The 12859-nt window shown below is 43.1% G+C and overlaps 1 protein-coding gene across 1 annotated transcript; it reads left to right on the top strand.

The window, feature by feature from the left end:
- The first annotated feature begins 11687 nt into the window (after window positions 1-11687).
- Window positions 11688-12859, top strand: LOC149816417 (uncharacterized). The gene has a single exon (XM_089987498.1). The coding sequence runs from the start codon at window positions 11909-11911 to the stop codon at window positions 12617-12619; it is 711 nt and encodes a 236-aa protein (XP_089843624.1). The 5' UTR covers window positions 11688-11908; the 3' UTR covers window positions 12620-12859.

Raw genomic sequence — 12859 nt, 5'->3', positions numbered from 1 at the left:
GAGGTGGAAGCGCAACGACATGGAGAGGAGTCAATGTGTGATAGACACCTTTAACAACTTCAAAATGGAGTTGCACAGTTATTTCATGCCAAGAAACGCGCAGAGGCAGGCGTATCAGATGATTCGTGAGCTCAAACACTCTGGTTCGTTGCAAGACTATGTCAGAACATTCCATAAGCTTATGTTGGAGATACCTAACATGCCAGAAGACGACATGCTCAACTGGTTCATTGTGGAACTTCAGCCATGAGCACAGTCTGAAGTGGAAAGGAGCAACCCCTGTATTTTGAAAGATGCATATGCGGCGGTGGAGCACTTAGTTGACACGCAGCGTAAGCCTTTCACCCCATCAACTAAAGTCAGGAAGAAGTCTGACCACGGAGGCAAAAAGGATGAGCAGTGCAATGATAAAGGTGAGGCATTGACACACCATCAATCTGAAAAGAAACAAAACTTCACAAAGCATAACAACAACAACAAGGGTGCGGTTGTGACATGTTGGTTCTGTGGCGATAGACATATTGCCAGACAGTGCCCAAAGTGCCTCGTAAAGGACAACGGGCAAGCAAATGTTGTATAAGAAGAATGCAGTGACACTAAAGCAATGCAACCCAAGATGGGGGCCATGCGATCGATTAATGCGGCTAAAAGTTGTGCGACTAAGAACATGCAAGTCAATAAGGAACTTATGTATTTAGAAGTCATTATTAATGGAAAGTCTACTTCAACAATGATAGACTCCGGAGCCACACACAACTTTGTCTCACAGAAAAAGGCAGAGCGGTTGGGCTTTAAGCCTGGGCCAAAGCAGAAGACCATCAAGACGGTAAACTCTGAGCCCAAGCCTATTCTTGGCGAAGCAAGAGATGTGGCTACTCAAGTGGAGAGTTGGGTTGGCAAAGCCAACTTCTCTGTGGTACCCCTGGACGATTTCAAGGTGATTTTGGGTATGGAGTTTCTGTGAAGCTAGAATGTTATGATGCTGCCAAAGTTTAACATGTTGACGATCATGGGGTCAGACCTGTCTCACACAGTGCAATGCCTTACGTAGAAAAACAAGTCTTCAATGTTAACGACAATACAATTGAAGAAATGTGGCAAGCATGGGGAGCAGACATTTTTAGTTGCAGTGCACACAAAAGAAGGGAAGGTAGAGGTAGCAGTGCTACCGACCCTAGACTCACTATTGACGGAGTTTCTGGGAGTGATGCCTCCGAAATTGCTGAAGCGTCTTCTGCCAATATGTGAAGTCGACCACAAGATTAAGTTGACCCTGGAAAGAAGCCTCCCGTAATGGTTTCATACCGTATGGGGCCAGCTGAGCTGAAGGAGCTCGCAGACAATTAGACGAGATGTTGGATGCAGGCATTGTTCGTCCATCAAAAGCCCTATTTGGTGCCCTAGTTTTTTTTTTCAGATAAAATATGATGGCTCCAAACGATTATGTGTGGATTACCGTGCTTTGAACAAGGTCACGATGAAGAACAAGTACTCATTTCCACTAATAGCGGACTTGTTCGATCAACTAGACAGTGCCCATATCTTTTTCAAGCTAGATTTGCGATCGAGTTACTGACAGGTGAGGATTGCTGAAGGTGATGAGCCGAAGACAACTTGTGTTACCCGCTATGGTACTTACGAATTCCTAGTAATGCCATTCAGGTTGACAAATGCTCCAGCCACGTTCACGACTTTAATGAACCAGATCTTCTACCCTTACTTAGACAAGTTTGTGGTAGTTTACCTGAATGATATCGTGATCTACAACAACAACATGGAGGAACATGTCAGGCACTTGCGAACTGTGTTTCTGGTGCTGAAAGAGAATGACCTTTGTGTCAAATGAGAGAAGTGTCTCTTTGGGCAGGAGGAGATCAACTTCCTTGGCCACGTTGTGGGGCATGGTGTGTTGCGTATGGATGGGCAGAAGATAAGGGCCATCAAGGAATATGTTCCACCAAGCAAAGTGTTAGAATTGCGGTCATTCTTTGTTTTGACAAACTATTATCAGCATTTCATCGAAGGCTATTCCCTCATTATTGCGCCCCTCACAGATTTGTTAAAGAAGAATCAAGTATGACTTTGGACAGGAGTGTGCCAAGATGCCTTCGACGACTTGAAGAAAGCCTTAGTGAGGGAGCCAGTGCTGCGAGTGCCTGATCATTCGAGACCCTTTGAAGTCCACACGGATGCCTCAGACTTTTCCATTGGCGGAGTTATTATACAAGATGGTCATCTGATCACATATGAGAGTCGTAAGCTGAAAGATGTAGAGAGGCATTACACAGTGCATGAACGTAAGATGATCGCCATTGTGTATTGCTTCAGGACTTGACTGCACTATCTTTTGGGTGTTGAGTTCATCGTCAAGACAGATAACGTGGCCACGAGCTATTTTCAGACACAAAAGAAGTTGATGTCTAAACAAGCTCGATGGCAAATGTTTTTTGGCTAAGTTTGACTTTGCCTTAGAGTACAAGGTTGGAAAGACCAATGTTGTGGCGGACGCTCTGAGCCGCAAGGCTGAACTGGCAGCTGCACGCGCAGAGTCTTCTGAAGTGCATTTGGAAGAAACATTGTTGAGCCGCATCCGCGAATGTATGCTATAGGATCCGACTGCATAACACCTTGTTTCTTTGACGCAAGCAGGGAAAACTCAGCGATTTTGGCTACAGAATGGCCTTCTTGTGACAAAAGGGGGATGCATCTTCGTGCTGCGATGGGCAAGCCTTCGTCGAGCACTGCTTAAGGAGTACCATGATACACTATGGGTCGTCCGTCTTGGTCAGGAGCGGACCTTAACACTTTTTTAGTGCGGCTACTATTGGTCATAGATGATGGACGACGTGAAGGGGTATGTGCGAACATGTCTCATCTGTCAATAAGATAAGAGGACAAACTAGAAGGATGTAGGTCTCCTTGAGCCTCTACCAATTCCAGAAATTTTTTAGGGTAGCATCTCCATGGACTTTATTGTTAGTCTGCTAAAGGTAGAGGGCCTCAGTTCCATCCTGGTTGTAGTGAATTATTTTTCAAAGTATGTCACCTTTATCCCAGCTTTGAAGGAGTGCCCTATAGAGAAGACTGCAGAGTTGTTCGTAAAACATGTGGTGAAGCACTAGGGCATACCAAAGAGCACTGTGAACGATCATGATGCTTGCTTCACGGGCAAGTTTTGGCGTGAAGTATTTCGGCTACTTAGCGCTGATTTATTGTTTTCAATAAGTTTCCATCCACAGACAGATGGGCAGACAGCGCGCATCAACGGGATACTTGAGCAGTACCTTAGGCACTTTATTAGTGTCAATAAAAAAAATTGGGTGAAGCTCCTTGACGTGGCACAATTTTGTTATAATCTGCAGAAGAATGAGTCTTCAGGCCACAGTCCGTTTGAGATAGCCACGGGGTAGCAGCCACTAACCCCGCACACTCTTGCCGTACAAGAAAAGGAAAGGTCATCTTTCGCCTATAAGTTTGTTCGCGACTGACATGAGCAGAATGACTTGGCGAAGGCATTTTTACACAAAGCGACAAAGAGAGTAAAGAAGTGGGCGAACAAGCATCATCGACCCGTAGGGTTCCAAGTTGGGGACCAAGTGTTGATGAAGCTATATCCTGGTCGCACATGCATCTTTTGTGGGCGGCACTGCGGACTGCTCAAAAAGTATAAAGGACCCTTCACCATCACAAAGAAGGTGGACAAGTTGGCCTACAAGTTGGAGTTGCCCCTAAACTTCAAGGTGCACCTGATGTTCCACGTGTGCAACCCCAAGCAGTTCCATCCAGATGATGAAGACCTAGAATGCAGTGTGCCACATCACGCTCCCATCATGCAGAATGCCCCGACAATACAATGGGCCAAAAAGCACCTCAGTCAGATCCTTCGCCATAAGGTCAACTACTTGGTTGAAGCGAAGAAATACTTGGTGCAATGGGAGGAAACAACAAAACCAACGTGTGAGCCTGCATTCCGAATGAACAACCGCTACCCGGCTAAAGTCAGGGCTTACCACAAAACAGATGGCGTCGAGGATGACACATGACTTGAAGGGGGGGGGGGGTATGTTCCCTTGCGACCTACATTGTATAGTTGCGCTTAGATTCTGGTTTGCCTTTGTTGAGTCTGATGTAAGCTGCCCGGTTTAGGTGAATCAATACTCCGAAGGAGCAGCCCGTATACTTGAACTGTAATCGCCCTCGGGCAAAATTGTGAATGAATTAAATGCGTTGAGCTTTTTTTTGTTCACCCTCATTGTGATTGCTTCTTGTGATTGCAATTCTTCTCCCTCTATTCTCTCTTGCTCGCTTGCACTCTAATTACAAGCTTCCGCGATTGGCAGACGAGCTGATAAGTAGACTTGCGACGGTAAGGAAGGACTGTCATGCCGCGTTGGTGCATTGAGGAAAATAGGCCCGTGACACAAACCAACCATCAATGAATTCAAATTTCATAAAATTCTGGTAAAAAGAGGATGCAGATTTGTTTCAATTTTTAATCATTAACTTTTTTTTATTTTACTGTATAAAAATACGTTAGGATGAAATAATATTAAAAATATTTAAAATAACAAAACCATGCAAATGGATCAGATTTGGCTGAACCTCCAATGCAAATCCAAATCATTATTTTCTGATATGCATCTCAAAATAAAATCTCAATGTGGATCCAGATCTTACTGGGATATCTACATTGGCCAAAAATACCCTAACTGAATCCATATCCAGCAGTGAATTTACAGTAGCTGACTTGACCCGTGAGCCTATTGGGTACTTGGGTCTGACCTGATTGGCTAATTGGATCCTTTGCACTAAGACCAAGCCTCGGTCCTATAGGATCTTTTTCCGACCAGTATCGAGTCGTATCCACATTCGATCCAACCCCATATTGGACCGAACTCTTATCTGCATATGTGTTCCTAAGAGTGCGTTTGAATGCCTCTGTTCTTAAATTTCTTGAATTACAAATTTGTGTCTTTGGCCGAACCCAAGCACCCTGCCGGTTAGACCAAAGATCAGCGAATTTGCACTGAAAAATGAATCACAGGTCCAAATTGAGTGCATGGGCTGACTCGATCCAATTTTAATCAGTGTAGATTTGGCTGAAAATTGTGAACCCATATGGGTTGGTGGGGTCCAAGGGCCCAATCCAACCGTTCTAGTAAATGTAATATTGTTGAAGTGTAATTACAGATGTCGAAGTAAGAATAATCATATCACCTATTATAATCATAAAATATTAATATAATGCTAACTATTATTAATATAATAATATAGCATTAAGTATTGTATGCTCAATATATAATAATATATTATTATAATCAGCAATAATGCGCATCATATTAGTATAAAATGTAACTATATCAGTTTATACTTGCTTTCAGCTAGGTTCTTCTAATTACCCAAATCCAACTACACGTGATCATATTTATTCTAACCCGCCTGAATTAGATAAGTATTTCCTACACGTCACGTAGATCGGATCCAATTTAAAACCGGGTTATAACTAGGGGTGTCAATGGGTTGGGTTTGGTTCGGACTCAAGTGAAACAAGACCCAAACCTAATTTGAGAAGCTGATACCTGGGTCTAATCAGACCCACCATAAGAGAAACCATAGCCGGATCCTATAAGGATTACATGAACCAAACCCATACCATACCCGTTAAAATAATATTTTTTATCTTTTTTACGTTGAAAATTTGTGGATCTTAGTCAGAACTTGGATCGGGCTCGCGTCTGGTATGAAATTTCACAAACCATACTCGGCTCCATATATTAATTGGATCCTTCTGGTCCGATTCGGATGCTAATCGACCCTTCTTATTTATCATCAAACCCTGACTTTATAGGGTTTGGTACGGGTTAAATCCGACCCATTGACACCCCTAGTTATAACAGCTTCATGAGTATGAAAAATTGTAGACCTGTTTGGTGCATGGGTTTGGGTTTAAATGAATCAGGTTTTAGATCGACTCATTTTGAATCAATTAATATATTATCTTTTAACATGACTATGTATTAACAAATTTCATTATAAGCACTAGCATATAGAAAAATCCTATAAAATTCACTCTTTTAATGCATGCAAAAATCTACAAATAAAAAAAAATTGAGTTCTATCAGGATTTGAATTTTCTTTCAAATTAGAATTCCAAGTTATCATGGGTCAGGTGCAATTGACTAAATTTGAATCTGAATCATACACAATGAGGTAAGATTGGATGCTGATCCCAAATATATGTGAACGTATAATCTTGTTCCATGCGAATAATATATGTAATTGGATTAGTTTGTGATATGAATATGCTCTCAAATTCAACCCAAAAGTTGATTGAATTTTCTCAAAAAAAAAAAGAACTGATTGAACCCAATTTAGAACCGAAAAACGATCTTGCTATGCAACTTTAAATCCAATCCAAATGCATATTCTGTTTTTTCGTGAGTCCAGATCAGGCGACATCACATGGCACATTTTTTGTGCCTTAGGCACCTGATAGCCCTCTATTAGGTCATGGGCCCCACACCTGACAGGCCCTATCCCCAAGATGAAGGGTGATCAGTTGTGGTAATGTTACCCGATCTTTTCATGATGACGAAGGGTGATCAGGTGATTAATGCACAAATTTTATGCCATGTGATTGCACCCGATCCTGACTCAGGTTTGTGTGGGTGTTTGAATGCGTGTTTATTAAGGATGGCAGTGGGGCGGGGCGGGGGACAAGGTTTCCACCCCCGCCCCGCCTCAAGATTTTATCCTCCACCCCCGCCCCGCCTCCCTGGCGGGGATGGATTTTATCCTCCACCCCCGCCTTCATCCCCGTTTCATGTCGTCCATCCCTGGTTCAAACGGGGATGTGGCGGGGCGGGGATATTGCGGGGAAAAGTGGTCGGGACGGGGATGTGGTGGGGATGAGGCGGGGATCGGGGCGGGGCAGGGAAAAGTGCACGTCCATCCCCGCCTCCACCCCCGGACGGGGATGGATTTTAACCTTTGTCCCCGCCTCCATCCCCGTTTCATACCCTTCATCCCCGATCCAAACGGGGCGAGGCAGGGCGGGGCGGGGCCCCGCTTTCCCCCGGTCCACTGCCATCCCTAGTGTTTATATAAAGTTGATGACATTATTATATGAAGCCAAAATACACAAGTTGGTGATGAGACCGTGTCATTCGTATCTTTCTTTGAATGATATCTGTTTACTTTATCAGGTGTTGAATGAATATATAACATGTGTTATATTACTTTATACTTTTGTGGGCTATCTTTAGATGTGGACGGTGTTATCCTCAATATTATAAAAGCAGGAGCAGGGGTAGGGGTAATAAGGGTAATAGGTGCCAAAAAATTATATGCTCCATTACTTTTTTCTTTTTTTTAATAACATTTTTCTCATGTCTTTTGACGGTGTCATTAACAATTTGTTTGCCCGTAATTTTTTATGTAAATTAAAAAAAAATTACTTACATGGTATATTTTAAATTTTTCATAAACCGATAATTGTCATTTATAACTCCACATCACTAAGTCCCATTCAAATTTGGATTTCCTTAAATTTGGCTTTCCTTTACACATGATATGCTTATGTTTTTTTTCTTTTAAGATTTATTATTATGGTATATATAACTTTTTTTTTATTTTAATATGATAACTAATTTTTGTATTTTTATTTTTTGTTCATTTGTTGAGTAATTGGATCAATAAGATAAGACCAGCTTTTTATATGTTTTTACTTGTATGTATTAAATTAAACATATAGTAAGCTACATAAAAACAACATATATTTAATTTTTGTTAGTTGTCTGTTTTAAATTAAAACATAATATAATTTGTTTCAAACACATACACATTTCCATTTTTTATTCATCTTATTTATCATAAAAATACTAATAAAAGCATAAATTATTTAGGCCCAGCATATGAACGGTTGGATTTTGATGGCTGGATTGCTTTTGATGACGGAATATCACTATTTGTTATCCAAAGCAAGTCAAGAACATAATTTGTGGAGCTTTTTTTGGGAAAAGGATGCATGGTTGGTTGAAATGTCCCAAATTTATAGAGTTTTCTTAGGAAAATGATGCATGGTTTGTTGAAATGTCCCAAACTTGTGGAGTTTTTCTTGGGAAAATGCATGGTTTGTTGAAATGTCCCAAATTTGTGGAGTTTTTCTTGGGAAAATGCATGGTTTGTTGAAATGTCCCAACCATGTATTATGGGTATGTTAATTAGGCTTTACATGTGGCTGCCATATATTTTTAGATGGATAAAGTTAAATTGGATTTAATACATGAGTAATTGAGAGAGCCAAAGTCATGTGGAAAAGTGGATTTAATACATGAGAATTAAGAGAAAGAATCACGTGGATATACTTTAGGTCTTCCACAATGCAAAATTTAAGTTCGGTGAATGGTTGTTAAACTCTTTTATATATTTTGCTTGTTAAAAAATAAAAAATAAAAAATAAAAAATAAAAAATAAAAACCTCTTATCTATTTTGGTATAAAGTATATTGGACACGGTTATATTTTGAGATGGTAGCTGGATTGATGATTTTTTCTAGGGCTGTTAAATGAGCCGAACGATCCAAACAGGACATGTTTGGGCTCTGCTTGTTTGCTAGTGAATTGAGCTTGTGGCTCAGCCTGCGTTCTTGTTTAGCCGAGCCGAGCTAGGTGGGATGAGCCGAGCTGGCTTGTGTAAAAATATTCTATGATGTTTGGCTACTAACGAAGGTACAAAACTAATGAGTTAAAAATCATAGGTGCAAGTTTTATCGACTCAATCTAACCACATAGATGTATTCAACATGGTTTGATTGCTATGGGTTAAGTCTTGGATCACGCTTTTTTGATGATGTAAAAATGTGATCTTTTGTGTTATGAAATTTTGGCACATTGTGGTCTATTGTTTGTTGGACACCACCCGAGTTATGTTTTTGACCATCCACCCTCCCATAATGACCATCCACCCGAGTTGGATGTTTTTGACCAATATACGATGTCAATTTTCATGATGATGATGATGATGATGGTAGTCATGCATGTACATCATCATGACGATGATGAAATGGTTGTGATTGTACATGATGTATAGCTGCATAGGGATGATGGTGTTGCTGCACATGATGATGATGATGATGGTGATGATGATTTTAGGGAAGGGCACCCAGATCAAGTCACAAATGCCTGAAGCAGGTCCAGCAAAAAACAACCTTGCTGATTATACTGTCCACATCTTAGACAGATGGACAACAGGACAAGTTTTAGATGACAGTCAGAACTTGGGGGCGGTAGGCCCAGAAGGAGAGCAAAGACAGTCTGAAAGAGAACATATGCTAGATACCAACTCTGACCTTTTGCTGTGTGTTTCGAACTTCGAAGAAAATACCCAAAATCAAGTTATTACTGGTTTCAGGATTGATTCGGATCTACCCATATAACTAATAACCGGGTTAGGATTTTGTTGTCATGAAAATAGAATCACAAAATCGGACTTGCATAATTTAAAATTTTTATTTTTATTAAAATCTATGTAGAATACTCGGATTGGGTCGGGTACCTGGAAAAAATCATGACCTAAACCTGGCTCGGGTTGGGTTCGAGTCGACCCGAATATTATTCGGGTCAACATTTTTCATGCCCATTACTCGTAAATTCGGGTTTGGGTACCCAGTACAAACTGGACTCGTTGAAAGCCCTAATTACTACTCCCTTCTACACTTGTGAATCAGTACATTTAGTTTCGACTTGAGGATTGTGGATCCAGTGAGTGCACCCATGGGTGTCAACGGGTTGGGTATGACCCGAACTTGATTTGTACCGAGTCTAATAGGATCCAGGTTTGGTATGAAAGAAGAAGGTCCAATTAAAAAATCAGGTTGGATATTTATAGAGTCAGATCAATATACGGACCGAGCATAATTTATGAAATTTCATACCAGACTTGCATCTGACCAAAGTTCCAATCAAGATATGTAATTTTTCAATACGAAAAATACATAGAATATTATTTTACAGGGTATTGGCCGGGTCTGGTTTATCTAATCTTAATCACACCCAGGCATGGTATTAACTATAGCAGGTCCAGCCAAAGTCTGGCCGTATCCGGTACCGGTACCAACATTTCATAATCAGATCTGGGTTCGAACCCACACATTTCTGCTGAGGGTCCGACCCTTAACACCCCTAAGTGAGGTACTCCTGACGGTAGGGTCCCTCATCCCAAGGACCATTGGGTCCTACAAATTTATTTCGAAGCCGTTGATGCTCTAGGTGAAGGGCATTTATAGCGTGCAAAATGCACAACTGAAATCAAAGGCAAACCCACGGCTTGGATGAATGGCATCATCAGGACTCCTGATTAGGGATGGCAGTGGGGCGGGGCGGGGGACAAGGTCTCCACCCCCGCCCCGCCTCAAGATTTTATCCTCCATCCCTGGCGGGGAATGGATTTTATCCTCCATCCCCGCCTTCATCCCTGTTTCATGTCCTCCATCCCCGGTTCAAACGGGGATGAGGTGGGCGGGGATATTGCGGGGAAAAGTGGTCGGGGCGGGGCGGGGAAAAGTGCACGTCCATCCCCGCCTCCACCCCCGGACGGGGATGGATTTTAACCTTCGTCCCCGCCTCCATCCCCATTTCATACCCTTCATCCCCGGTCCTAACGGGGCGAGGCGCAGCGGCCCCCGCTTTCCCCGGTCTACTGCCATCCCTACTCCTGATAGATTGCTGCAAAGGGTACCCCTAAACTAATTGACACTTGAATTTTAGAGGGAGAGAGAGAGAGAGGGCTGGCTTGAGCAAGGGACGCTCGTCTCAGTCAGACTGTGGGCCCTACAAATAGGGCTGGTAAATTAAGCTCGGCAAGCCTAGCTACGAGCCAACTTGTTTAAGTAAATGAGCCAAGCACGAACATGAGGTTCAGCTCGTATAAGCTTGTTTTACATATTATATATTTTAAATATATATTATATATATATGTATAATACATATTTCTTTATATATCATTAAGCTTAAAAATACAAATAATTCTTTTAAAAAATGAACCAGCTTGATCGACTGGACAAGCTCAGCTGGAGCTAGAGTTCAGCCCTGCTCACGAGCTGAGCTCGAGCTGGAGTCTACCCTTATGGAGCCCAGCCCGAACAACCCAAGCTCGGCTCGTTTATCAGCCCTACCTACAAACAATCATTGGTTTGTAGCACTTTGTGGGGCCCAGCGTGTTGTGCGAGGAGATGGGGGCAGCACTTTTTTTGTGCAATTACATTGCACGTGATCCGTCCTCGTCTGGCCCCCTCGCTTATCCAGCCAATTCTTTTTGGTGTTATTATTTGGTCAACAAAAAAAAAAAAACTTAACGGAATAACACGCGAGTACGGACTCTGTCACACCTGGATCTGGAGCTGCACTTCAAATCCACTTATACCACATTACCTTGGTTTGGATTTCGATAGGATCCGTTTTTTCCTGGACCTATATCACATGGACATGCTCAAAAGGACACGAGACACGCTATTTTGTGCAAGCTTTCATTAGTTGTAGTATATAAGGGATACGACACGGATGTAAAATTGGAGTGTCCTTGCGAGATAAGCCTGAAGTCAACCAACCTCATTTGGGAACACGGTTTTGCTTCCCCAAGTTCCGTGCTGACCGAAGCAACACGTGGGAAAAAAATGCACCGGTCGTGACGGATGACATGGCAAGTACCATCTGATGGGACCCACACTGTCAAAGACGGCGAGGCCAAAACTATCACGTACACAGGAGGACCGCGTAGTTAAACGCCATGTCACCAGCAACGTCGGATTTCTCTCGACCGTATAAAAGACGGTCCCCCGCACTATCCCTATTCCCCCAACAGAGCTGTGCCAAATAAGAGAAAGAGAGAGAGAGAGAGAGAGAGAGAGGGAATGACCAACAAGAGGGGGAAGCAAGCGGATAAGAAGCAGACGCCGCCGGACGGAAATTCCACCGGAGACCGGAAGCCTGCGTTGAGCAGGGACGAGGAGATGATGATCATGGTGGAGGCTCTCAAGCACGTTATCAGGGGCGGCGGCAGTGACACCTTCCTGCCGGAGCCTCTGTGCATCCCGAGCCAGAGCCAGAGCCCACCGGAAGAAGAGAGTTCGAAGAAAGCCGGGAGGAGGAAGTACCGCGGGGTGCGGCAGCGGCCGTGGGGGAAGTGGGCGGCGGAGATTCGAGACCCCCGCCGCGCCATCAGGGTATGGCTCGGCACCTTCAACACGGCGGAGGCGGCTGCCCGGGCCTACGACAGGGCCGCGATCGGGTTCCGCGGCGCCCGCGCTAAGCTCAATTTCCCCGATGACGCCCTTCCCCAGCTTCAGGTGGAATCCACGCACCAGCACGTTCAGGTTCAGGCCCATCATCACATTCAGCAGCAGCAAGATCACAGCTTCGCTTCGACGTCAGCCAGAGGCATCGTGGAGGAGTCGAAAGCCGAGGAGTATGACCACATGTGGGATTTCCTGAATGAGAGCGATGAATGCGGGCAGAATGGCAATGTGGGGAGCTCCGGTTTGGTTCTGCAGGGATGGAATGCGGAGCACAACAGCATCGATTGGCTGGACGATCCGAAATGGTCATTTGATTTCTTTCCTTGATCACTAATTCGGATCAAGAAGGACGAGTTTTGCATTCTACAGATATTTGGTTCTCTATCGTTTTTCTTCTTCCTTCGTTTTTTAAAGAGGGGGGAAGAGGTGGCCATCATTTTTTTCCGTTCGACTCGCTTCATTTCTCGCTCTGTATTTCAATGAGTGGGGAGTTGAGCTGACTATTACATTGTTTATGTATTAATAAATTCGTTTACTAGCTATTGGAAATATTTGTTTATTTGTGAA

This window comes from Nuphar pumila, chromosome 14 (assembly GCF_984573655.1).
Source record: "Nuphar pumila chromosome 14, dmNupPumi1.hap1.1, whole genome shotgun sequence".
Taxonomy (NCBI): domain Eukaryota; kingdom Viridiplantae; phylum Streptophyta; class Magnoliopsida; order Nymphaeales; family Nymphaeaceae; genus Nuphar; species Nuphar pumila.
The sequence above is the reverse complement of the archived record's forward strand: the minus strand, read 5'-3'. Positions and strand labels throughout refer to the sequence as shown.